The 26590-nt window shown below is 42.2% G+C and overlaps 1 protein-coding gene across 4 annotated transcripts in view; it reads right to left on the reverse strand.

Annotated features, from left to right (window-relative positions):
* The window catches only part of LOC117357584 (serine/threonine-protein kinase 35-like), a 111718-nt gene that overhangs the window by 35159 nt on the left and 49969 nt on the right, over nucleotides 1–26590 (reverse strand). For 3 of the 4 annotated variants that reach the window (XM_033938392.1, XM_033938394.1, XM_033938391.1), the window contains one exon: nucleotides 14393–14580. In XM_033938392.1, coding sequence (XP_033794283.1) covers nucleotides 14480–14580 — 101 coding nt within the window. In that variant the 3' untranslated portion in view covers nucleotides 14393–14479. Of the gene's footprint in view, nucleotides 1–14392; nucleotides 14581–26590 lie in introns of those variants that run through there. The other variant, XM_033938393.1, reaches the window with a different exon arrangement.

Below are 26590 nucleotides of genomic sequence, written 5' to 3' on the forward strand. Positions count from 1 at the left end.
CTTTCCTCATAAGAAGAGAGTGCCATCCCCTTTATCATTCTGGATGCTCTTTGAACCATTTCTAGTGCCTTTGTATCTTTCTTGAGATAAGAAGACCAGAACTGAACACAATTCTCTAAGTGAGGTCGTACCAAAAAGCGATACAGAGGTATTATAACATTCTTAGTCTTGTTAACCATCCCTTTTTTAATAATTCCTAGCATCTTGTTTGCTTTTTTGGCTGCCACTGCACATTGGGCAGAAGGTTTCATCGTATTGCCTACAATGACACCCAGATCCTTTTCTTGGGCATCAACCCCCAAAGTGGACCCTAGCATGGAACTGATTTGGGTTATTCTTCGCAAAGTGTATCACTTTGCATTTGTTCACATTAAATTTCATCTGCCACTTGGAGCCCAGTCTTCCAATTTCCTAAGATCCGCCTGCAATTTTTCACAATCTGCATGCGTTTTATCAACTTTGAACAGTTTAGTATCATCTGCAAATTTAATCACCTCATTTGTCATTCCAATTTCCAAATCATTTAAAATAAAGTTAAATAGCACCAGTCCCAGTACAGACCCCTGCAGTATTCCACTGTTTACTCTCCTCCATTGAGAAAAATGACCATTTAACCCTACCCTCTGTTTTCTATCCAATAACCAATTGGATATCCAATTCCTAATCCATAACTGAACTTTGCCACTTATCCCATGACTCTAATTTTCTCAGTAACCTCTCATGAGGAACTTTATCAAAAGCTTTCTGAAAATCTAGATACACTACATCAACCGGTTCATCTTTATCCACATGTTTATTCACACCTTCAAAGTAGTTAAGCAAATTGGTGAGGCAAGATCTCCCTCAGCTAAACCCATGCTGTCTTATTAAAATCATGTTTGTTTATATGTACAATTTTATTTTTTATAATTACTATCATTTTGCCCAGTACTGAAGTCAGGCTTACCAGTCTGTAATTTCCCAGATTTCCCCTGGAACCCTTTTCAAAAATCAGCATAATATTGGCCACCTTCCAATCTTCAGGTACTACAGATGATTTTAGCAATAGGTTACAGATCACTAACAGCAGGTCAGTAATTTCATGTTTGAGTTTTTAGAACCCTGGGATGTATATCATCCGGTCCAGGTGATTTATCACTATTTAACTTGTCGATTTGGCTTAGTACATCTTCCAGATTCACCGATATTTCTTTCAGTTCATCCACATCACCACCCTTGAAAACCATTTCTGGTTTAGGTAGATCTCGTACATCTTCTTCCGTAAAGACCAAAGCAAAGAATTCATTCAGTCTCTCCGCTATGGTCTTAACCTTCCTCAGCGCCCCTTTTGCTCCTTGATCATTCAATGGTCCCACGGATTCCCACAGGTTTTCTGCTTCTGATGTACCTAAAAAATTGTTATGAGTTTTTGCCTCTTTGGCAAGTTTCTCTTCATATTCTCTCTAAGCTTTCTTTATGAAAGGGGGGGCTGCTGGCCCTTTCGCTGCTTTTAAATAACCTCATCTATAACACACTTTTGCTATAGCTTGAAAATATAAGTTTAATGAGAAATAAAGCAAAAGGCAGCTTACATGATTGGTGTACAGTAATCGTGCAAGTAGAGAAAACCACACAGATTCTAGCTTGTCTATGCAGTCTTAAGTCCACGCTGAGCTACTTCCCCTTTCTACAGCTTCTTTTATTGTTTCACATCTTTGCATGAAAAAGTTACTTAGCTTAATTTGATTGGCAGTTACATTGGCAATTTAATTGACTGGCTATGGTTACATACTTTACTTTCTAATTGGTCATTTCTTATATTTCCTCAATTAATTTCAAGACTTGGGGTGTTGTCTGAGAAACAACTTCTTATCTACCCTGACAGCTTGTCCCTAGGACTGACCACAAGACCCTCTGAGCATGGCCTTCACCTTTCTCAGTGGCCCCACCCTCCTCTTCTTCCTCTTTTATCCTCCTTCTTAGGTGTTGTGGTCAGTGGATATGTGCAGAACATCTTGTGCTCAGGTCATATCAGTTATTTTTCTGAGGCACTACCTGCAACTGTCTTCTATAGAACTATATATAGTGCAACAGCTTGTTCTGCTTTTAGTGTGCTGCTTTTAGTTCTTATCTGATAGCCAGCACAGCACCTCTCTGTAGAAATGTCCTCAGCCCTTGCAAGGCTTGCAAGACTGAAGTTTCACAGAATTCATCTTGTGCTCACAGAATCCATCTTGTCTTATGCCTGCCTTTTTTCCCTGTAGGCAGTTCTTTGGCCCTGCATCTCAGGGCTTGTTGCTGAGAGGTCTCCTCGAGGGTCTCATTTATCAATGCTTTGCATCTAACTTGCCAGTGCTTGTCTTTTCATTGTATCCTTTTTCCATTCTTTAAAGGATTTTTTTTTTTTTGCTCCAATAGCCTCTTTCACTTCACTTTTCAACTATGTTGGCTCTCGTTTCCTCTTCTTTCCACCTATGCTAATACGTGGGATACATCTGGTCTGGGCTTCCACGATGGTACTTTTAAATAACATCCTTGCCTGATTTAAAATCCTAACACTTGCAACTGATCATTTTAGCTTCTTTTTAAACATTTTCCTCTTTTTATCATTGTCGCCCCTTCAAAAATTAAATGCCTCTACAGTAGATTTCTTTTACAACGTCATTCTCGGTATCGGCTCAAATTTGATCACGTTATGATAATGGTGTTGGGTCTGCTGGGAAACCGTGATCTCCTTTACTATACATTGAATTCCATTAAGGACCAAATCTAAAATAGCTCCTCATTTTGTTGGTTCCCGGACCAGCTGCTCCAAGAAGCAGTCATTTATGAGGACCAGGAATTTTACCTCCTTAGCATTCCCTCATGTAACATTTAACCAGTCAATGTTGGGGTAATTGAAATTACATACTGTATACACAAACACTTTATCCTCTTCTACTGAGGTAGAGAAATAAAAATGTACAACATATAATAGCTATTGTTGTGTTCTTTAACCCCCCCCCCCCCAAATGATGCAGAATGTGAAATGGGTTCTCCCATAAGGATTATTTGGCACCTTGGATGATGCCATTGTGGATTAGGGGTCATTCGATACAAGTCTTCTGGAGTTGAAATGAAGAGCAGTTACCTTTGTTACCAGTATGAGTGGTTTGAATTACGAGACTGAAGTTAATTGTTTTTTGGATGTTTCATTGTTTACCAGTTATTGTGGAACTTTTGAGATTATAAACTTTTCTTGGGAAACTGCCAGGTTTTGAACTTTATATTCCACTTGCTTTGGGCCTGGTTGACACTTGGAACTGTTTTCAACTTATCACTGCTTTGTTTTCCATGATTGCTGCTTTACACATCTTTCATCTTTTCTACACGTTGCTTAACCTACTGTAGGAAGAGGAATATAATTATTGCACACACCGGTAGAGTTTTTTAATGATCTAAGATGACTAAAGAAGTTATTTGCTTTCAGCTTCTGCTGATATGAAACATAGAAACATGAGGGCAGATAAAGACCAAATGGCCCATCTAGTCTGCCCATCCATAGTAACCATTTTTCTCTCTCAGAGATCCCATGTGCCTAATCCCAGGCCCTCTTGAATTCAGATACAGTCTCTGTTTCCATCACCTCTTCCGGGAGACTGTTCCATGCATCTACCACCTTTTCCGTAAAAAAGTATTTCCTTAGATTACTCCCGGAGCCTATCACCTCTTAACTTCATCCTATGCCCTCTTATTGCAGAGTTTCATAAGAACATAAGCAATGCCTCCGCTGGGTCAGACCTGAGGTCCATCGTGCCCAGCAGATCCAGGATCTGTGCAGTAATCCTCTATCTATACCCCTCTATCCCCTTTTCCAGCAGGAAATTTGTCCAATCCTTTCTTGAACCCCAGTACCGTACTCTGCCCTATTACGCCCTCTGGAAGCGCATTCCAGGTGTCCACCACAAGTTGGGTAAAGAAGAACTTCCTAGCATTCGTTTTGAATCTGTCCCCTTTCAACTTTTCCGAATGCCTTCTTGTTCTTTTTATTATTCGAAAGTTTGAAGAATCTGTCCCTCTCTACTCTCTCTATGCCCTTCATGATCTTGTAAGTTTCTATCATATCCTCTCTAAGTCTCCTCTTCTCCAGGGAAAAGAGACCCAGCTTCTCCAATCTCTCAGCGTATGAAAGGTTTTCCATCCCTTTTATCAGACGTGTCGCTCTCCTCTGAACCCTCTCGAGTAACGCCATGTCCTTCTTAAGGTACGGCGACCAATATTGGACGCAGTACTCCAAATGCGGACGCACCATCGCCCGATACAACGGCAGGATAACTTCTTTCGTTCTGGTAGTAATGCCCTTCTTGATTATATCTAGCTTTCTATTTGCTCTCTTAGCGGCCGCTGCGCACTGTGCCGTCGGCTTCATTGTCATGTCCACCAAGTCCCTTTCTTGGGTACTCTCATTCAATAACATCCCTCCCATCGTATAGTTGTACCTCAGGTTTCTGCTTCCCACATGTAATACTTTACATTTCTCAACGTTGAACTTCATCTGCCATCTCATCGTCCATTCCTCTAGTTTGCTCAAGTCCCTTTGCAATTCTTCGCAGTCCTCTTTAGTCCGAGCACCACTAAATAGTTTGGTGTCGTCCACAAATTTTATTATCTCGCACTTCATCCCTGTTTCTAGATCATTTATGAATATATTAAATAGCAGTGGCCCGAGCACCGAGCCCTGCGGGACACCACTCGTGACCCTTCTCCAGTCCAAATAGTGGCCCTTTACTCCTACCCTCCGTTTCCTGCCCGCCAACCAGTTTCTGATCCATCTATGTACGTCTCCTTCCACTCCATGGTTCTCCAGTTTCCGAAGTAGGCGTTCATGGGGTACCTTGTCAAAGGCTTTTTGGAATTCTAGATATATGAAGTCTATGGAGTCTACTCTGTCCATCCGTTTGTTAATTCCTTCGAAGAAGTGCAATAAGTTTGTTAGGCACGATCTCCCCTTGCAAAAACCATGTTGGTTGGTTATCAGAAGTTCGTTTCTTTCAAGATGTTCAATGTTTTTTTTTATCAGTGCTTCCGCCATTTTGCTTGGAACAGAGATCAGACTTGTTGGTCTGTAGCTTCCCGGGTCACCTCTTGATCCCTTTTTAAAGATGGGCGTAATGTTGGCTATCTTCCACTCCTCCGGGATCACGCCTGTTTTCAGGGATAGATTGTAAATTTTCTGCAGTAGTTCCACTATTTCCTCCTTTAGTTCCTTCAGAACCCTTGGATGGATTCCATCCGGACCTGGGGATTTATCAGTTTTGAATTTTTCTATCTACCTGCGTACGTCTTCAAGGCTCATTTCCATGGATGTTAATTTTTCTGCTTGATCTCCATTGAAAATTTACTCAGGTTCCGGTATGTTGGTTGTGTCTGCACATTTATATTATGTAGGTATTTAAATGACTATCATATCTCTCCCCTCCAAAGTATACAAATTGAGATCTTTAAGTCTGTCCCCATACGCCTTATCACGAAGATCACACACCATTTTAGTAGCCTCCTATTTATATCTTTTTGAAGGTGTGGCCTCCAGAATTGTACTAAGATAACTACCAATTAGAGAGATATTATATTTAGTAATCTGTGACACTAATTACTATATATTCTTATAATCACAGCTATGATTTTGTTATCTAATTGGTAGTTATCTTAGTACAACAGAGAGTAATGGCTACTCTTGGCAGAACGTCAAAGTCAGGACTAACTGAAGAACGTATCTCATCATTAATGGGGGGTGCCCGTTTATTCGAAGAAGGAGTACCGGATCAGAGCATCACATGGGATGACATTAAATTTACCCACAAAGCACTGATAAGATCACAATTACATTCGGCGGCTCTAGTTGAATATTGTCATTCCATGAGAGTACCTAGAGGGCTCCGCCTTTATAAAGAACCAAGGTTCCAGGAGAATATCGATTACATAAAAAACTGGAATGAAACATTAACCCGGTGTTCCATTGATCTTATGCTGTTAACTATTGACGCATTAGCACCCCTGATTGATATTCAACAAAAAGAGTTGGGTTGTAAATTGGAACAGATTAAACAACAGCTATCAGATGAGTTGTTTATCAACAATTATCAAGAGCACTTAAGTCTAATGGATAAATATCAAAAAGAACAGAGACAATTAAAAATAAAGAAGTTTAGACGAGATGAAAACGATTTCACTAAGGGTTATGTATACCCATGGATGAATCGTAATATTAAAACCAGAAGGCAACGAACAGCCTTTAATAATAAAAACAACAAAAAAATAACCTTCAATTTATCCACTAGCAATTCATCTTTGTCAGATGACAATGAATCAAACGTGCAGCCAATAACTACAACTATCAACCAAACAGCTCTTCCTGAATCTTTTTTAAGACTACAACCAAACGAGGCACCCCCACGTTCAACAAATCATTACATTACATTACATTACATCAGGGATTTCTATTCCGCCATTACCTTGCGGTTCAAGGCGGATTACAAAAGGTTAGTTTAAGGACAGAATTACAATGAATAAAGAATTACAGCGTTACAGAAGGACAGAATTATATGAATTGTAGAGCATAGCTAGAGATGTAATATGAAGATCTTGAGGGCTTTTAGTGGTCGTGTTTTTATTTCTGTTTTAGGAATTTCTTGAAAAGTGTGGTTTTTATTTCTTTTCTGAACGTCTTATAGTCTGGGGTGGTCATCAGAAGGTTGGAGATTTGGTTATCCAGTCTTGCAGCTTGTGTGGCTAGGAGGCCGTCATGTTGTTTTGTTCTTTTCACTTCTTTGGATGGGGGGGGTATGAATGGGGAGTGCGTTTTTCTGTGTCTGGTGCTGGTTGCTTGGATGAGGCGATTATTCAGGTATGATGGGCTGTCTCCGTGTAGTGTTTTAAATAATATGCAGTAAAATTTAAATTGGATTCTTTCTTGGATTGGGAGCCAGTGTGAGTTGATGTAGGCTTCAGTGATGTGGTCGTATTTTTTCAATGAATAGACGAGTCTTAAGGCTGTATTTTGGATTGTTTGGAGTTGTCTTATCGTAGTCGCCGGACATGGGAGGAAGAGAATGTTACAGTAGTCCAGTATTCCTAGTACTAGTGATTGTACTATAAGTAGGAATTGTGTGCCTTCAAAGAATTTTCGGACTTGTCTCAGGTTTCTCATGATTGCGAATGATTTTTGAGTTGTTTTGTTTATTTGTGGCTGCATTGTGCAGCATCTGTCTATGGTCATGCCTAGTAGTTTTATGGTTGTTTGGATGGGATATTTGGTTGCGTTTATGTCTAGGATGGTTGTGGTTTGGATCCTGTCGTTTTCTAGGAGGATGAATTTGGTTTTGTCTTGGTTGAGTTTAAGTTTGTGATTTTCCATCCAGTTTGTGACTGCTTCCAGTGTGTGGTGAAGTTCCTCTGTCATGGTATGTTTGGAATGATCGTATGGGATGAGGATGGTGATGTCATCTGCATAGCTATAGGATGTTATGCCTAGATTATCCAGATGGGTTCCTAGAGAGGCAGTGTATAGATTGAAGAGGGTGGGGGACAGTGGAGATCCTTGTGGTACACCGCATGGGTTTGACCAGGATTCTGATTTTTCTTTGTTTGATTTTACACTGTAGGTTCTGAGTTTTAGGAATCCTTTGAACCAGGAGTATACTTTGTCTGAGATGCCTATTGCATCTAGTATCTGTAGAAGGATGTTGTGGTCTACTAGGTCGAATGCTGCCGATAGGTCCAGTTGTATGAGTAGCATTTTTTTCCCTATACTAAGTTGTTGTCTGACGGTATCCATGAGGGAGCCTAGTAATGTCTCTGTGCTGAAATTTGTTCTGAATCCTGATTGCATGGGGTGTAGTAGGTTGTGGTCCTCTATGTAATTGGTGAGGAGTTTGGCTACTAGGCCTTCTGTTATTTTGACATATAGCGGAATTGAGGCTATAGGTCTATAGTTGGAAGGGAGGTTTTGTGGTGCCTTTGGGTCTTTTTGGATTGGGGTGATGACAATTTCGCTGAGGTTGTCCGGAAATGTGCCCTCTGTGAGTGTGAATTGGATCCATTGTAGAATTATGGTGCGGAACTTTATACTAGAGGTGGTAAGGAGATATGGGGGGCAATGGTTGAGGTCACAGGAGGCATGGCTGTATTTTTTGTATAATTTGTTAAATTCTGGCCATTTTATGTTTGGGAATTGAGACCAAGTTCTGTCTGCTGCGATTGCTTCTTTTCCTGTGGGGTGGATTGTGATTGGATTTTGGTTGGATGGGTTGAGTATGAGTGTGGCTCTGGTGTTGGTGATTTTATTCTTGAAATGTTCTGCTAAGATGGTGGGTGATGGTGGAGGTGTGTTGGTGGTGGTAGTGTATGGTTTGGTGTCTGTTAATTCTTTTAGTATTTGGAAGATTTTTTTGGAATCTTGTGTTTCTGTGCCTATGAGCTTGGTATAGTAACTTTTCCTCTTGTCTTTTAGTAGATTTTTATATTGTTTGTTGATTTTTTTTCCAGTCGGTTTTTGTTTGTTCTTGATTCTTTTTTCTCCATTTTCTTTCTAATCTTCTACACTGTCTTTTGAGTTGGAGTAATTCATTATCAAACCATTGGTCTGATTTCCTTCTGATTCTGGTTTTGGTATGTAGGGGTGCCAGATTATCAAGTATGTTGGCGGATACATTTTTCCAGTGGGAGATGAAATTTTTTGGGTCGCAGTCTTGGATGGTTTCGTCTACCTTTGACCAGAAGATGGTTGGGTCGATATGTCAAATAGAAACACGCAGCAAAAAAGACAGAAAATAACAGCACTGACACCAACAGGTATCTTTAATTTATCTTCACGAGAGCTCAATAGAGAAGAACAAGAATTATTAATGAAGGGCCTCTCCTTTGTCCCAAGTATCAATTATGACAGCTTTGACACTCGAGCCCATCTGCAGAGGTTTTTTCGCACAATCAAATTGAAACAATTTTTTCAAGACAAACCACCCAATGAAGGGTCTTTACCAGAAGGACTAAAATATAAATCCAATTGGATGCCACCAGGACAACCAGATCCTTTAATTGCCACATTTGAGAAATTAGTCCTCAGAGATATACTCACATTGGAAGCCAACACTAATGTGTATAATTATCCCAATCTGACTCGATCACAACGTCAAGTTATACAGAATCTGAAAAATGATACCTCTATATACATTTCTAGAGCAGACAAAGGAGGAGGAATTGTAATCCAGAATTACTCAGATTACAGAAATGAAGCTTTACGTCAATTATTAGACGGGACTTACTATTCAATATTACATCAAGATCCCACGGCCGAAATTAAACACAACATTGATGGACTGCTTAATAAAGCCAATATAGAACAAACATTGACCTCTAAGGAAATTAGATTTCTTACTAACGATTTTCCCAGGATACCCAGAATCTATTTCATACCCAAAATACACAAGTCTGATAGGTTACCACCTGGGCGTCCAATAGTTGTGGGTATCGGCTCAGTTCTTGAGCCGGTCTCCCAATATTTGGATAGTCAATTAAAACATCTGGTTCCCCATGCTGAGTCATATATTAAAGATTCGACACATTTCTTGCAATTCATAGAACAATTTTCTGAGCAGCCTCTTCCTGGGGAAACCTTATTAGTCACAGCAGACGTGGTTGCGTTATACACTAACGTTCCTCAGATAGAAGCAGTTCAGTTGGTAGAATCTCAATTGTCAAAAATGAAATATTCTCCCTCTAGAAAGAATTTGTTGAAAGAATTTGCCAAATTGGTCATTTATAATAACTATTTTAAATTTGAGAATGAGATCTATCTCCAAATTAAGGGAGTAGCAATGGGAGCGACGGTTGCTCCCACACTAGCGTGTCTATATATGACTCAGTATGAGGAATCACATGTTTACACCTCACCGTATTTCCATTTTGTTTCATGTTGGAAACGCTTTATAGATGATATATTTTTTGTTTGGAGTGGTGGAAAAACAACTTTAAAGATTTTCATGGATGAATTAAATCACAAGGATCCCAATATAGCATTCACCTATACTTATAGCAAGTATCAAATTTCATTTTTGGATATACAGATTAATAAACATCAACAAGTTTTCTCCACCACTCTTTACAAGAAGAAATCAGATCGCAACACACTGTTACAGTATCAGAGTTTCCACCCTAAAACTTTAAGAAACAGCATTCCTACCGGGCAGTTCCTCCGCCTTCGAAGGATCTGCTCGGAGGAAGCTGATTTCGATAAAGAAGCTAATGAAATGTATAATAAATTCATTCAAAGGGGGTATCCTGGGAAAATCGTCAAAAGAGCATGGATGAGAGCTAAAAATTGTTATCGCCCCTGGTTAATGCTTAAAGAACAGGCTAAACAAAATCAACAAGATTTAGTGTGTGTGATGCCTCATACACACAATAGTACGGCAATAAAACATATCATATTAAAACATTGGACAATATTGCAATATCATCCGTCACTGAATAACTTACCAAAATTTGCATATTCACGTGCTTCTAATTTGGGCGAAATGCTTAAACATAGCCAATTTAATCAGACTATGGAGATTAAATCTCCACACAAACCCTGTGGAAAATGTCGAACATGCAATCATATTTTGGATGTTAATCATGTGAAGATTCCAACATCTGGGAAAAAATTTATTCTCAACAGTGGTACCAATTGTGATTCCAGGGGAGTAGTATATTATATACAATGCCCATGCAAAAAAGTATACATTGGCCAAACGATCCGTAAAATTAAAACACGAATTACAGAACATTTAAGTAATATTCGAACAAATCGGATCACTGCCCCCCTGGTTTCACATTGGGCCGAGTATTCACACACACTTCAAGATTTAAAATACACGGTATTGATTCAAACAAGAAAAACTGATGGGAATATATCAAAATCCCTAATACAAAAAGAACAGCGCCTGATATATAACTGGCACACCTTGGAGCCCAATGGCTTGAATCTAGATATTGATTGGCTGGCCATTTAGATACTCAGAGAATCTCTGGTCGATGTTGTGTCTACTTCCGGTTGCGGGGTTTTCATTTCCGTTCTGTTAATATAAATAACGTTTAGGTAGCAGATAGGTTCAGACGTCCCGTCCGCTTGGACTGTTCAAGCCTCAAGTGAGCCTTCACCAGGTAAAAAATGAATTTATAAAATTATAAGTATCTAAACAAAGGGTTTTCTTGCCCTTTAATAAAATCTCAATAGAGTTTAGACCTAGAATGACACAGTAGGTTTATTATGGTTTTTATTTAACACGTTGAGTAGACTTGACATATAGTGTTTGTTTGATTTTATCTTAGTGTTCCTCTCTGACGAAGAAACGAAATCCGGGTCGGAGGGACGGGATTCTAATCAGACAATGGAAAAATGAGCAGTACTACATTTTAGATAAGCACTATTATTTTTATATTGTTTTGTTTATTTGGTCGTTATGTTAATATGTCACCAATGAGCAGTAATATCGCTGACAGCTCCCCGAAATAGAACACCGTAAAAGGTTGAATATATCAATCAGATAGGCAATACAAGAGATCTAAAGATAGGGAGGGCAGGGACATGTGAAGGCAATGATGGTCCCCTTGAAAATCTCATTGTAGTGACATCACTATTATATGGGTTTTTGGTCTGAGCACTTCACAACTAATTTATATAAAGATTTATAGTTATAATTAAAAAGAAAAATTTCTAACAAAATCATAGCTCCAGAATTGTACACAATATTGTAAAGAAGTTCTCACCAGAGTCTTATACAGAGGCATCAATACCTCCTTTTTCCTACTGGCCATCTCTCCCTATGCAACCTAGCATCCTTCTAACTTTCGCCGTCACCTTTTCAACCTGTTTGCCACCTTAAGATCATCACATGCAATCACACCCAAGTCATAGAAACATAGAAGATGACAGCAGATAAGGGCCATAGCCCATCAGGTCTGCCCACTCTACTGACCCATCCCCAAGTCTATTATCCTAGGGATCCCACTTCTGATGACAGGTTCCCTTGGCTTAACCCTCTAAGGGATCCCACATGGGCATCCCATTTGCTCTTAAATTCTTGCACACTGTTTGCCTCGATCACCTGCACCGGGAGCTCGTTCCAAGGATCAACCACTCTCTCTCGGTGAAGAAATATTTCCTGGTGTCGCCATGAAATTTCCCGCCCCTGAGTTTGAGCGGATGCCCTCTTGTGGCTGAGGGTCCTTTGAGAAAGAGAATCTCTTCTTCCATCTCGATACGGCCGGTAATATACTTAAACGTCTCGATCATGTCTCCTCTCTCCCTACGTTCCTCGAGTGAGTACAGCCGCAAATTTTTCAGCCTTTCCTCATATGATAGATCCTTGAGCCCCGAGACCATCCTGGTGGCCATCCGTTGCACCGACTCTACTTTCAGCACATCTTTTTGGTAGTGTGGCCTCCAGAATTGCACACAGTATTCCAAATGAGTCCCGCTCTTCCGTCGTGCACATAAGTTCTTCACCCTCTAAACTGTACCGTTCCTCTGGTTTTTACAGCCCAAATGCATGACCTTGCATTTCTTAGCATTAAATTTTAGCTGCCAAATTTCAGACCATTCTTCAAGCTTCATCAGGTCTTTCTTCGTGTTATTCACACCATCCTGCGTTTCTATTCTATTGCAGATTTTCATATCATCCGCAAAGAGGCAAATCTTACCCGACAACCCTTCAGTAATATCATTTATAAAAATGTTAAAAAGAACAGGCCCAAGAACAGAACCTTGAGGCACACCACTGGTAACATCCCTTACCTCAGACCGATCGCCATTGATCACTCTCCCTATCGCCTTCCACTCAACCAGTTCCTGACACAGCCCGTCACTTTGGGATCCATTCCAAGGGCACTGAGTTTATTTATTAGACGTCTGTATGGAACGACTTTGCTAAAATCTAAATATACCACATCAAGCGCACATCCTGTATCCAACTCTCTGGTCACCCAATCAAAGAAATTGATCAGATTTTTGTGACAAGACCTGCCTCTAGTCCTGTAATCCACAGGATTCCAGAAACTTCACCATTTTCTGTTTTAAAAGAGTTTCCATTAATTTTCTTACCACAGAAGTCAGACTCCGGCCTCTAATTCCCTACTTCTTCCTTATTTCCACTTTTGTGGAGAGGGACCACATCCGCCCTTCTCCAGTCCTCCGGTACCACTCCTGACTCTAGAGGCTCGTTGACAAGGTCAGCGGAGCTACCAGAACTGCTCTAAGTTCCTTCTGCACCTTCGGATGTACACCATCCGGCCCCATCGCTTTGTCTACCTTTATTTTAGCTAGCTCCTCACGAACACAACCCTCTGAAAATTGATCAGGATCTATTACTCCTCCATCCCTATTCACATTGTCTTCTGTGGCCCCGCTCCCGGTGCTTCAGCCGTGAACACAGAACAGAAATATTTGTTAAGCAATTCGGCCTTTTCTTTATCAGCTTCTGCATATTCGTCCCCTTCACCTTTGAGTCTCACAATGCCACTTTTGCACTTCTTCCTATCACTAATAAATCTTAAAAAATGTCTTGTCTCCTCTTTTTACTGTTTTAGCTATTTTTTTCTTCCATTTGCATCTTTGCTTTCCTGACCACATGACCAGCCTCTCTTAACTTTTCCAGATATTTTTGCATCTTCCTCTTTCTGCGATCTCTTGTAGTTTATGAAAGCTAACCTTATTCCTTACTTTCTCAGCTACTACTTTTGAGAACCAATGCGACCTTCTTTTCCTCTTACTTTTACTTACTTGCCTAACAAAAGGTTTGTCGCCCTAACAATTGCTCCTTTCAGTTTTGCCTACCACATTTCCACTCCTTCCAGACGTTCCCACCCAGACAATTCCTTGATGTAAACCCCCATCTGAACAAAGTTAGTTTTTTTAAAGTCTAGAACCTTGTAGCTGTGTTGATAAACGTTTATAAATAGAAAATGGAAATAAAAGTGATCCTTTTTATTGGACTAATTTTAATACATGGAAAGGGGCATCAGATCTTGTTGCCTATTCTCTTATTTAAGAGCATAAGAGTTGCCATTCTGGGACCGACTGCAGGTCTATCAAGCCCAGTATCCTGCTTCCATCAACGGCCAATCCTGTTAAGAATTATCTGGGAAAATCCCCCCAAATAAAACAGATTTTATGCTGCTTAGCCTAGAAAAAAAAGCAGTGGATATTCTCAAGATTTTGTAGACTGGCTCACCAGGATCACCCAAATTTCTAATCTCAGTTTATACTTGAGTCATCCTTTCGCCTCATTTTTTTTTGAGAGGGGAGAAAGGTCACATCAATTTATATATGGATTGGTTTATATTAGAGTGTATACTGTACACCAAGGGTGGTGTTCATAGGGGAAAGCTGGAAACTCACCTTCTAAAATAGGTGAAGGAAGCATGGCTTAATCTAGACACAGGAATCATCTGGAAACGCTCCTTGAAAATGGGCATAGCCAATGCTTTAGATGACAGTGAATATCTCCTCTGGTGCAGTGGTGACGATGATGATGATAAAGTTCTTTGAAGGATTTACCAACACAGAAGCAGACATGGCCACAGTAGCTGCAGAAAACATGGATAATTCTTATGATGATTTTGATGATGATGATTACAGTTCTTCAGATGAACGACAATAATCATGTAGCTACTGGTAGCAAACTGCCAAACAAAATGTGTTTAAGATCATGATATTATAATTGCATTATATACCAGTAAACAGTGTTAAAGATAAGGGAGGGGCTCTGTTTTACTTCTAAGGTTAACTGCATTATCTTTGGGACAGTGCTGTGAACAAGGCTGCCCTGTGAACTTCAATAAGATAAGTTGCTCTGCATTTCATATTCTGCTCTTTTCACTGGTTTTCAGCATTATATCTGCTTAATTTCTCTTCTCATCCCTGTTTCTTACTAAAAAAAAAAAAAAATAAACCCTTCTCTTTCCACTGTTAAATCTTATTTCCTCTTTCCCTTTCCCTTGATAGGAATAAGGGTAAGACTTATAGTCCCACCAACCCCAGGGACCACTATTCATATATAGAGACCCATATAATCAGGACTACTCAAATCAAGTCACTTCACAACCAATCAAGATGACCTTTATTCTATGCAATCACTGTGGTGCTTTAATTCCAAGACATACTATTTGGAGGCTTAAGGCTTGCCCCATCTGTCTTCAACTTGCTAGTATTAAGGAGGAGCTCTGCAAACTTAAACAGGAATTGAATACAATTAAAGCATCTTCCATCACTCCACAAAATCATACCAACTTAACACCTCTACCTCAAAGAATAAAACAGCCCAGGAATAAATGGGTCACAGTAGGCTCAGGAAGACTGCGACATGTAACACAGAAACATCCACCTTCACTAATATTACCTCTACAGCATTCCTTCGCTCCACTAGTGCACTGCGATACTCAAGAAAACAGAAGGGAGGTGGGACTGGAACCAATGAAGGTAACTCAAGAGAACAAGTGCACCCTAAAAGCCAAAAACAGAAAACTATTACTGTTGGGGGATTCCATCATCAGAGGCATTAACCTTGGAACACAGGGTGAGGAGACCAAAATAGTGAAATGTCTTCCAGGATCCTCAGCTACCAGGAGTTCCAGGCAAATACTGACTATAATTAAGGAAGAAACTAAGGATTTTAACACTGATGTTGTTATCCATCTGGGAACAAATGACCTGGCCAACAACTCCATACTTGCAGCACAGAAAGCTTTTCAGGAGCTTGGTGAGGGCATGAAACCTTCTGTAAAGACTTTAGCTTTTTCTGAAATACTGCATGCATATGGAAAGGGAGAGCAAAGAGTGAAAAACAGAGTACTTTAATAGATGGTTCAGAGCCTGGTGTCATCAAGAAGGCTTCAGGTACATAGGAGGATGGGGAAATATATGGAAGGACAAGAAGCTATATTGCACTGATGGGCTACATATTACTACAGCAGGAAAAAGAAACCTTGCAGAGAAATTTAGACAATATTTTTCTAGGCATTTAAACTAGAAGGTGGGGGTGGTGTATGTACGAAGGACAATTATAGAAACCACCCCCGGCAAAAGAAAAGATGTGATAGCAGTAAAGACTGCAACATAAGCAATATCAGCAACTCATTTCTTAGTATTGCAACGGAAAGTGAAACGACACAATAATCCATACAAAAAAGGAGATTATCGCTGAAAAATAGCTGGAAAGCGATGACCACAAATGCTCACAGTCTAAGTAACAAAGTTCATGATCTGCAAGCCCTGATGTTAGAGGCAGATCTAGATATTGTCGCTATCACAGAGACATGGTTCAGTGAATCACATGGATGGGATGCAAACATACCGGGATATAATCTTTTTAGGAAGGACAGAGATGTTCATAAAGGTGGAAGAGTAGCTCTCTATGTAAAGATCAATATCCAAGCGACCGAAATGCAAGGGACGTGGTTAGAGAAAGAAGCGATATGGATTGCTCTGAAAAGAGAAGATGGAACTTCTATCTATGTGGGTGTAGTCTATAGACCTCCGACTCAATTGCAGCAAATTGATAAGGATCTGATTGTGGATATCCTAAAGTTTGGAAGGAAAGAGGAGGTTCTGCTGTTGGGAGATTTCAACCTGCCGGATGCGGACTGAAATGTTCTGTCTGCGGAATCGGAAAGAAGTAGGGAGATAGTGGATGCCTTTCAAGAGGCTCTGCTCAGATAAATGGTGACGGAACCCACAAGGGAAAAAGCGATAATGGATCTGGTCCTCACAAATGGAGAGAGTATCGCTAATGTTCGAGTGGGTGCTCACCTGGGAAGTAGAGATCATCAAACGGTTTGGTTTGATATAATGGCTAAAGTGGAGAGCGGCCACACGTTACTTAAAGTCCTAGATTTCAAACGTACGGACTTTAATGCAATGGGAAAGTACCTGAAGAAAGAGATGTTAGGATGGGAGGACATAAGAGAAGTGGAAAGACAGTGGTCTAAGCTGAAAGGAGAGATAAAAATGGCTACAGACGGGTCATTCCATGTCAAGTGATCAGATTCTTGGAAAGTGCCCTGCATGACCATCACGGATTTTGATGAAACTTCATATGCAGAGTCCACCATGTCTCAAACGAACTTTGGTAAAGTTTTAGTTTCGCCTGTGGAATATTTGTGGAGATATAGCCATTTGTTTGATCCCCATACCACAATGAAATACAGTACGACAATGATATTCTGACAACTTTGAGACACAATATCTCCCGAGCTGTGTTTCCAAAAAAACTGAAACTTAGCTACCCTGCACAACTTTTGGAGCTCTATTCAGTGCTACCAATAATAATTTTTGTCGAGCACTGAGTGAATGGCTGAATTACAGTAAACTTGGCCGAAAAAATTAGTGCTCCAAAAAAAGTCAAAGTTTGACATTACTTAGCTCCCACAATAATTGAGTAATAAATGCGAAATTTGGCGCATGTCTCAGTACAACGTTGTTTTCAAAAGTACAATTCCAACCTCCAAGCTCTTTCCATTAGTTTATAAATTAAGTGTAAAGTTGCTAATTTGTGTAAAAAGGCCAAAAATAGGGTATTTTCAGCCTGCTTTTACAGAAAAATACCTTTTAGAAACTCTTTCAAATCAGTCTCATTAGAAAGAGCACATTTCAAACCCCCTAGAAAAGTGCACTTCATTTTTCAACGCAGGTTAACAATGGCTGACTCACCGATACTACCTGATCCACTCTTTACCTTCACTAGAAATGACCAGTGATCTTCTTTTGTAACCCACCTTCTATATCTTATGTAATCCGCCTTGAACTGCAAGGTAATGGCGGAATAGAAATCTCTAATGTAATGTAATTAAAGCGTGGAACTCTCTGTGCCTCGTTTAAGGACTTTAGGTCCAGGATAGCCTAGGCCTCCAATCTTTTGTCTTTTTTGGGCACTATGAAGTATATGGCGTATCTGCCAGAGCCAGATTCGTCTTCAGGAATTGGCTCTATTGCATAAGAGTCATTGTACCATCACTTGGACCTTGGCCTCCTTTTCTGGCCATCCAGCTGTGGAGTCAAGAAACAGATCTGGAGGGAGGCAAGATGCAGAAGGAAAAACTGAAGAGGAGCTATTATCCTCTGGTGAAGGGGAGGAGTTGAGAGATTTGAGTAACACCCTTCTGCAAAGTTCATGACTATAGGAGGACAACAGCTTCAATACAGAATCTTATGTCTTTGCAACATAATTCCTATTAGCTGCGTCACATTTGCCATGTTGGGACCCACTAGTATGGCTTTGTAAAAGGGGCTGTATAACAAAATTCTAAATTAACAACCACAATCACTCTGAAGCTCTCCAAATTTCAGCAGACATTTGGGAACATTGGGTAAGAATCAAAAAGCACATTAACTGAAACTGTGCTAGCAGGCTGCCACAAGGCAGAGAAAAAGCAATGACAGAAAATGTATTTCAGATGACCACTGAGTTTGCAGGAGAAAAGAATGCTGCTACACTTATGAATTCATTAAACGTGGTCAAACAAATTCCAGCTGGCAAAAATACATCAATCACATACAAATGGCCAATCACTATAGCTTACATACATATCCAAATAGCTTGCATATCTAAATTTATATCTGTACACTTATTTAAAAACGTGATTAAAAAAGATTTCAATTAAAGGAGCCATTAGAAGCGGCACTCTAATGGGAAAAATAATTCTCCCGCTGAGAAAAACCACCTAGCCACAAGCCTCATCAGCTCCACAACTTTAATTTCAACTTTGTCAATTTGATCAAAACTTTGCAATTGAATATTTATCCACTTCACTTGTAGCAATTATGTTTTTGTTATGCTACAATATTGTAAACTGCACACAAAGTTCAATTTAACAGTTTATACTTTTACAATTCAAACTTGTAGCTTCTTACATTCAGCAGGCACACTCTTTAAACTACAATACCATAGAGTATAATAGTTGTAATCCAGGTTATGTTTCTTCCTTAAAGTTCCACTTCCAACTCAGGAACCTCCACAATCCAATGTTACAGTACACAATCCAACAGGAACCCCTGTTTTGTTTCCTGGCTGCATTAATGATACACTCTATTACTTCAAATTGTACTACTACCTAAATTGTTTATGGAATAAAGGCTCACTGACGTCCAGAGAATCCTTAAAATCCTGTTCAGGAGTTTCAGATTTGAAATATAAAAATATAGACTTATCAATTGGATTATGAGTCTGCTGAATGACAGAACCCTAGAAGATCCTGTTCTTGGACATGTTTTTTTTGGACTCATTGATTATGAGCTGACTAATGTTTTGAACAGATGTTGAAAAGTGATCTGCAAGCAAAACTGAATAATAATACAGAATTCAAAACAGAACTTTTTAATATGGTGGAGCTTTTTTTTATGACCTATGAAGCCAAACTGAGTACTTTTTCTCCCACCCAGTGGATCTTTCTTCTGAAACTTCAATGATATAGCAGTACACTCTGGTTGGCTATAGACTTCTGTTTTTTATTTTAAGTAAGAGATTAGTAAAAAGTTGGTTATAGGACCCTCCAAAGAGGAAAGAGAAAAGGAAACCTCCTATTCCTGAGAGGGGACTTTATATTAGGGGAGCCACCCCTCTCCCCCCCCTCACCTCTCGGACCCGAAGACATCTCTCCTTAATCTTAGATTCAGAAGTCCCGAGTAGGACACCAGCAATGTTCGAGACAGAAATCGGGTGAATAAAAAAAAAAAAAAAAAATCCACATAAGGAGGGTAGTACGAACTCCTAACAGAACCCAGACAATTGAGGAAGAACTTAATTTGTCATTATGTTGTCCATACTGTAACTGATGTACCAAAGCAGTACCATAAGTCTAGAGAGGGAGATAGATGAGCCTGCCCGCAGAACTGAGGACCCAAAGGCAGCATCCTCTCAAGCTGTCTTATCCACTCTGTAGAACTTCGTAAAAGTGTGAAGAGTAGCCCAAGTGGCTGCTCTACAGATTTCATCAGACAAAACAGCCTGAGACACTGTCCAGTTCGCTACACTTCTTGTGGAATATGCTACAAGAGAAATAGGTGGCTGTTTCCTGCAGGAAATATAGGAAGATGAACTTGCCATGTGGATCCATCTGGCAATAGAAGTTTTGGAAACTGGCCTGTCCCGCCTCGAGACTGGTCAGCACAAAAAGATGATCAGAAAGCCTATAGTCATTAGTCCTTTCCAGGTAGATAAGCAGAGCCCTGCACGTATCCAGCTTGCACACAAGTTTGTCCTATTTGGCAGAACCTGTAGCCTGAAAGGCAAGCAAATTAAGTTTCTGGTTTACATGGAAGGTGGAAACCAGCTTCAGAAAAAAAGAAAGAACTGTGCGCAGAGGAAACACTCAATTTTCTGAAACAGAGGAAGGGCTTCCTGTAGGAGAGGGCCTGAAATTCTGAGATCCAGTCTTCACTGTAAGGTCTGGCAGGGAAGCCTCTGAAAGAGGCTCATACTAGAGAATGACACGGTGGCGGGTTACCCGCCAAAAAGGGGAAGAAAAAATAGTGGCCTCTGCGGGAAGGGGACAAGGCCATTCACTGCCCCGTGGAGCGGTGAATGGACTTGTCCCCGCAGTGAGGCAATCAAGGATCATGCGGTCCCCGCCATCTCCCTACCTCCTCCTTACCGCCGGTTGAATTTCTGCAGGTCCGCGCAAAGAAAAAAAAAAAAAAAAAAGCCTCCTTCCTTTTCCCCTGCTCTTACCGTCATGCTCACGCTGCAGCTACTAAAGCTGACAGGAAGTCTTTCCGATGTCGGAGAGGACGTTCTGGGCCAGCCAATCGCTGCCTGGCTGATGCAGAACATCCTCTCCGACTTCAGAATTGAGTCGGAAAGACTTCCTGTCGGCTTTATTAGCTGCACTGCAGTATGAGCATGGCGGTAAGAGCAGAGGAAAAGGAAGGAGGCTTTTTTTTTTTTTTTGAGCGGCAGGGAGGCAGCAGGCTGGCTTTGACTAGAGAGGGAGAAAGGTAGGCAGGCAGGATTCGGGGGTGGGGGTGGGACAAAGTGTAGAAGGCAGTGAGTGGGACATGGGGAGGAGGCACTGGGGGCACTAAACACATGGGGAGGAGGCACTACAGACATGGGGAGGAGGCACTACAGACATGGGGAGGAGGCACTACAGACATGGGGAGGAGGCACTACAGACATGGGGAGGAGGCACTACAGACATGGGGAGGAGGCACTACAGACATGGGGAGGAGGCACTAAAGACATGGGGAGGAGGCACGGGGGGGCACTAAAGACATGGGAAGGAGGCACGGGGGGCACTAAAGACATGGGAAGGAGGCACGGGGGGCACTAAAGACATGAGGAGGAGGCACTAAAGACATGGGAAGGAGACATGGGGAGGAGGCACTGGGGGCATGGGGAGGAGGCACTGGGGGCATGGGGAGGAGGCACTAAAGACATGGGGAGGAGGCACTAAAGACATGGGGAGGAGGCATAGGGAGGAGGCACTAAAAACATGGGGAGGAGGCACGGGGGCACTAAAGACATGGGGAGGAGGCACGGGGGGCACTAAAGACATGGGGAGGAGGCACTGGGGGGCACTAAAGACATGGGGAGGAGGCACTGGGGGGCACTAAAGGCATGGGGAGGAGGCACTGGGGGGCACTAAAGACATGGGGAGGAGGCACTGGGGGGGCACTAAAGACATGGGGAGGAAGCACTAGGGGGCACTAAAGACATGGGGAGGAGGCACTGGGGGGCACTAAAGACATGGGGAGGAGGCACTAAAGACATGGGGAGGAGGCACGGGGGGCACTAAAGACATGGGAAGGAGGCACGGGGGGCACTAAAGACATGGGAAGGAGGCACGGGGGGCACTAAAGACATGGGAAGGAGGCACTGGAGGCACTAAAGACATGAGGAGGAGGCACTGGAGGCACTAAAGACATGAGGAGGAGGCACTGGAGGCACTAAAGACAGGAAGGGGCACTAAGGACATGGGAAGGAGGCACTGGGGCACTAAAGACATGGGAAGGAGGCACCGGGGGCACTAAAGAAATAGGAAGGAGGCATCGGGGGCACTAAGAACATAGGAAGGGAATACAAAGGGACAATTCTTGGGCCTGAGTGCAGAAAGAAAGAAATGAAAGAAAGGATACACAGACAGAAGAAACGCAACCAGAGACTCATGAAATCAATCACCAGACAGCAAAGGTAGGAAAAATGATTTTATTTTCAATTTAGTGATCAAAACGTGTCAGTTTTGAGAATTTATGTCTGCTGTCTATATTTTGCACTATATTTGTCTATTTTTCTATAGTTACTGAGGTGACCGAGCTTGCGGAGATGGGGCGGAAACAGGGTTTTAAAATTTTAGTCCTAGTAGTTTGCCAGTCCACAAAATAATTCTTTTATTTCTGCCAGTTCACTGGTGTAAAAAGGTTGAAAAACACTGATGTAGAGTATGCCGGCTTTCTTTTTCGCCCAGCTGCACGCGTTCAAAAAGCCGCGCTTGCGCGGCTGCTCGAGTTGATCAATCTTCTCCTCTCTTACAACTTCCTGTTTCCGGTTGCGTCAGAGGAGAATATTGAACAAATGAGCACCCGCACGTGTGGCTGGGTGAAAAAGAAAGCCGGCATACTCTACATCTAAGGTGACATGGAGGGACAGAGATGGCGGAACACTGCAATCAGTCGGGTGTCTGCTGTTTTTGTATCACTGCCTGCCTGTGCTCACGTTCCAGATCCTCCTGCATTTTTAGTGTGCACAATTGACCTGATTCGAGCTATAGATGAACATGGGGGACACATCATTGCAAGGGAGGACAAGTCAATTGATTTATTTTATGTTCTGTTTTTACTACAGGGCAGAGGCACTGAAACAGATTCTCAGTGCAGTAGTAGTAGTGGCAGGACTCTCTTCTGTCTTCATGGTGTTTCGCAGTACTGAGGCTTATATGGATGCTGCGGGGACGGTGACGGTGCGGTGAATGGGATGGCAGTGGCGGTGACGGGGCGGTGAAAGGGATGACGGTGACGGGGCGGTGAAGGGAACGGCGGTGACGGGGCGGTGCAGTGACGGGGACAGATTTTTTCCCCGTGTCATTCTCTAGCTCATATGAAGCATGGGCCAGGCCCTTCCAAGACTACATTGATGTCCCAAGATGGAAACGGTCTGCACAACGGGGGTCTCAACCTGAGAACCCCCCCTCAAAAACTGAGTGACGTCCGGGTTAGAAGTCAAAGAGTGAAGGCCACTCCAAGCCCAAAAGCACGAGATATCAGCTATCTACACTATGAGGAACGAAACTGCAAGGCCCTTTTTGAGACCTGCTTGCAGGAAAGCAAGGATCACCAGAATGTGAAATCTCTCTTGTTCTACCTGCTTCTTGGCACACCATAATTGAATGTCTTCCAGGTCTAAGCATAAGCCACAACCGTCGCAAGCTTCATAGCTTTTAAGGAGCTTCGTAACCACAACCTCTGAATAACCCTTCCGAATGCAAGGCCATGTGCTCAAGAGCCATGCCGTAAGACCAAAGTGTTCCAGCTTCTCCATCAGAACTGGGCCTTAATTGAGGAGCCCCAGATGAACAGGTGGTTTCAGGGATTTGCCTCTCTATAGACACAACAGATCCATATACAAAAGGTCTACGAGGCCAGTCCAAAGTCACCAGGATCACTAGAATCCGATGGATCGCTATCCTGTTCATTAGTGGTCTCAAGCTCAAGCCCTTTGCAGGGCCAAACTCAAACCCTTTGCAGGGCCTCAGAAAAAATAGTTAATGTCTTATTAAAGAAATGACAATTTTGCATGAGGTAAAACTTTATAATTTATAAATCTTTCCTTTTAGCTAAGTCTTAATAATAATATTGTAATTTATAGCTAAAGAGACAGATGATCAAGAAACTGTTTTATTTTACTTTTGTGATTATGATGAACATACCAAGGGCCTCAAAATAGTACCTGGCGGGCCGGCATGTGGCCCCCAGGCTGCGAGTTTGAGATTACTGCTGTAGATGATCCGACCCACCATGGCCTACAATGGAAATACACAGAGAAGCATATCTGCGGGCCAGGGCTGTGCTTTCCCACTCAACTCTGCAACTGTAGAAGCAGATTGCTTCACATTCTTGGCTGTGACCATAAGATCCATATTCAGCATGCCCCAAGTCTGAACTATGAGGTAAAAATACTCTCTGGGATAGTTACCACTCTCCAGGAGTCTTCCAGCTGAGAAAGATGGCCTGGACATTCTCCACTTCTGCCACGTGGGTCACTGAATGGGCCTGCAAGTGAAGTTCCGCCCACTGGAACATCCATGCTTTCAAGAAAAGGGAAGCACTTCTGGTGCCACCCTGTTTGTTCATTTAAGACACTGCGGTGGCATTGTCTGAAAAATACCCCGACTGCTTTCCCTGTCAGGGAAGACTAACTTTAGCAAGGCCAACAAAATGGCTCAGAGTTCTAGATGACTGATGGGCCATTTGCTCTCCAATAGAGACCACATGCCTTGGACAGGGCAACAGAGGGGGGGGCCTCCCAGCTGCTGAGGCTGGTGTTGGTTGTGAGGCTCACGGATAAGTTGATTCTGAGAGGTATGCCTCTTGCCAAGTTGTCCCCTAGGAACCACTAACTCAGGCTGTGCTTCGCCTCTGCTATCCAGATTAGAGAATGTCACAGACAAAATTCCTCACTGTTCCAATCCCTGCAGATAACCGCGGGAAACCATCCCATGTCATTCTTTAGCGTCTATCTCAACCTCAATCCTTTTACACTAGTATTCTTCAATGCAAGGCTTGAGGATCAGTGGCTGTGCCCATTCATACTGATTCTTCCCTCGAATGACATGGAGATGGTTCCCCGTGGTTATCCGCGGGGACAGGAAGAGTGATGAATTTTGTCACTGTGTCATTCTCTAATCCAGATGAGCTTCATCTGCAGGGAGTGATTTTGCGGAGACTATCTGGACTGAAAGGAATACTGGAAAGGACGCATACAAGACCTCACCAAGTGTACCATTTCCAAGGAGGCCACCTTCAAAGCCCAACACTTGCTGATACTTTCAGGCCATGGGGCTTGGCAGAGCCAAGATATCTAGGATTTGCTTCCTGAGCTTCTGTTTGCGTGGCTTGGGAAGAAAGACACGGCCCTGCGGCATGTCAAAGCAGACTCTTGGATAATCCAAGCACTGAGTTGGCAGAAGGTGACTTTCGGAAGATGACTATCTAGCCCAGGTCCTGTAAGAGGCTCACCATGCACTCACAATCCTCCAGAGAGGAGGCCCTGATCATCCAATTGTCCAGGTAAGCGAAGGTGGGCTGATACAACCACCATCGCCTTGTTAAAGATGTGGGGAGCCGAGGCCAAACCGAAGGGGAGTGCCATGAACTAGAAGTGGCGCTGGAGCACGTGAAATCTCAGGCATCTCCTGTGAAACAGAAAGATGGGGGATGTGAAGATATGCCTCTGTCAAATCCAGAGAGGCAAGAAATTCTCCCGGAGCCACTATGACAGAGCAGACCATTTCCATACAAAAGTGGGCGACCTTTAGGGCCTCATTTATATACTTCAAATCCAGAATCAGCCTCCAATCTTATTTTATTTTATTTATTTAGATTTTTATCCCGTCCTCCCAGTAGCTCAGAACGGTCTACAAGTGAACATGCACAATGGAAAGTAATTAGACATATAAGAAGTACAACAGGTTTAAATGTTTGGACTTACAAGAATGTGATGTAATTTAAATAAAGGGAGAATACAGCAAATTAAGAGTAGAGTTTAAATATAAGTAGTTTAGTTTAAGTACAGTTCTATGAGTTTAGATACAGTTTGTCAGTGTAAAGACTAAGAGAGGACTATACTGAAATTTAGGGAGAAGATAGGCAGGGGAGAGAGGAGAGAGGGGGGCTTAAGGGGGGGAGTAGACAGAGGGTGATCTTTAGTTGAAGAGGAGGGTCTTTATCAATTTGCGGAATGTTAATAATGAGTTCTGTTGTCTGAGTTGAGGGGGGAGTTGGTTCCAGAGGTGTGGAATGAAGTGGCTGTAGGATCGTTTGCGGGCAGTTTCTGTGAGGAGGGACCTTCCGGGGGGGGGGGGGGGGTGCATAGGCGTATCTCCGATTTTGAGCGGAGGGTGCGAGTGGGGGTGTAGATGGGAAGCTTGGATTTTATGTAGGAGGGGGTGGTGGAATAAATTATCTTGTGGGCAATTGCCAGGGCCTTGAAAGCACAGCGCTGGCTAATTGGGAGCCAGTGCTCAGCACGGAGTGCTGGGGAGATGGGATCGTGGTAGTTGAGGTTGTGCAGGAGGCGGATAGCTGCATTTTGGACCCGTTGGAGGCGTTTGAGATTATTTTTGGTTAGTCCATTAAATAGGGAGTTACAATAATCCATTCTGGAGAGGACATATGCGTAGAGGAGTTGGGCGAGGTCCGGTGTGGAGATGTAGGGTTTGATCCTTTTCAGTTGGCGAAGGTAGTAGAAGGAGGTGGAGATTACTTGGGATATGTGGGCAGATAGGGATAGGTGTCCGTCTAGGGTTACTCCTAGGCTGCGAACCTGATCTGTTGCCGTTAGTAGAGTGGAGTCCCATGCTAGTGTAGGACGTGGGTATTTGGTGTTTT

This window comes from Geotrypetes seraphini, chromosome 3 (assembly GCF_902459505.1).
Source record: "Geotrypetes seraphini chromosome 3, aGeoSer1.1, whole genome shotgun sequence".
Taxonomy (NCBI): domain Eukaryota; kingdom Metazoa; phylum Chordata; class Amphibia; order Gymnophiona; family Dermophiidae; genus Geotrypetes; species Geotrypetes seraphini.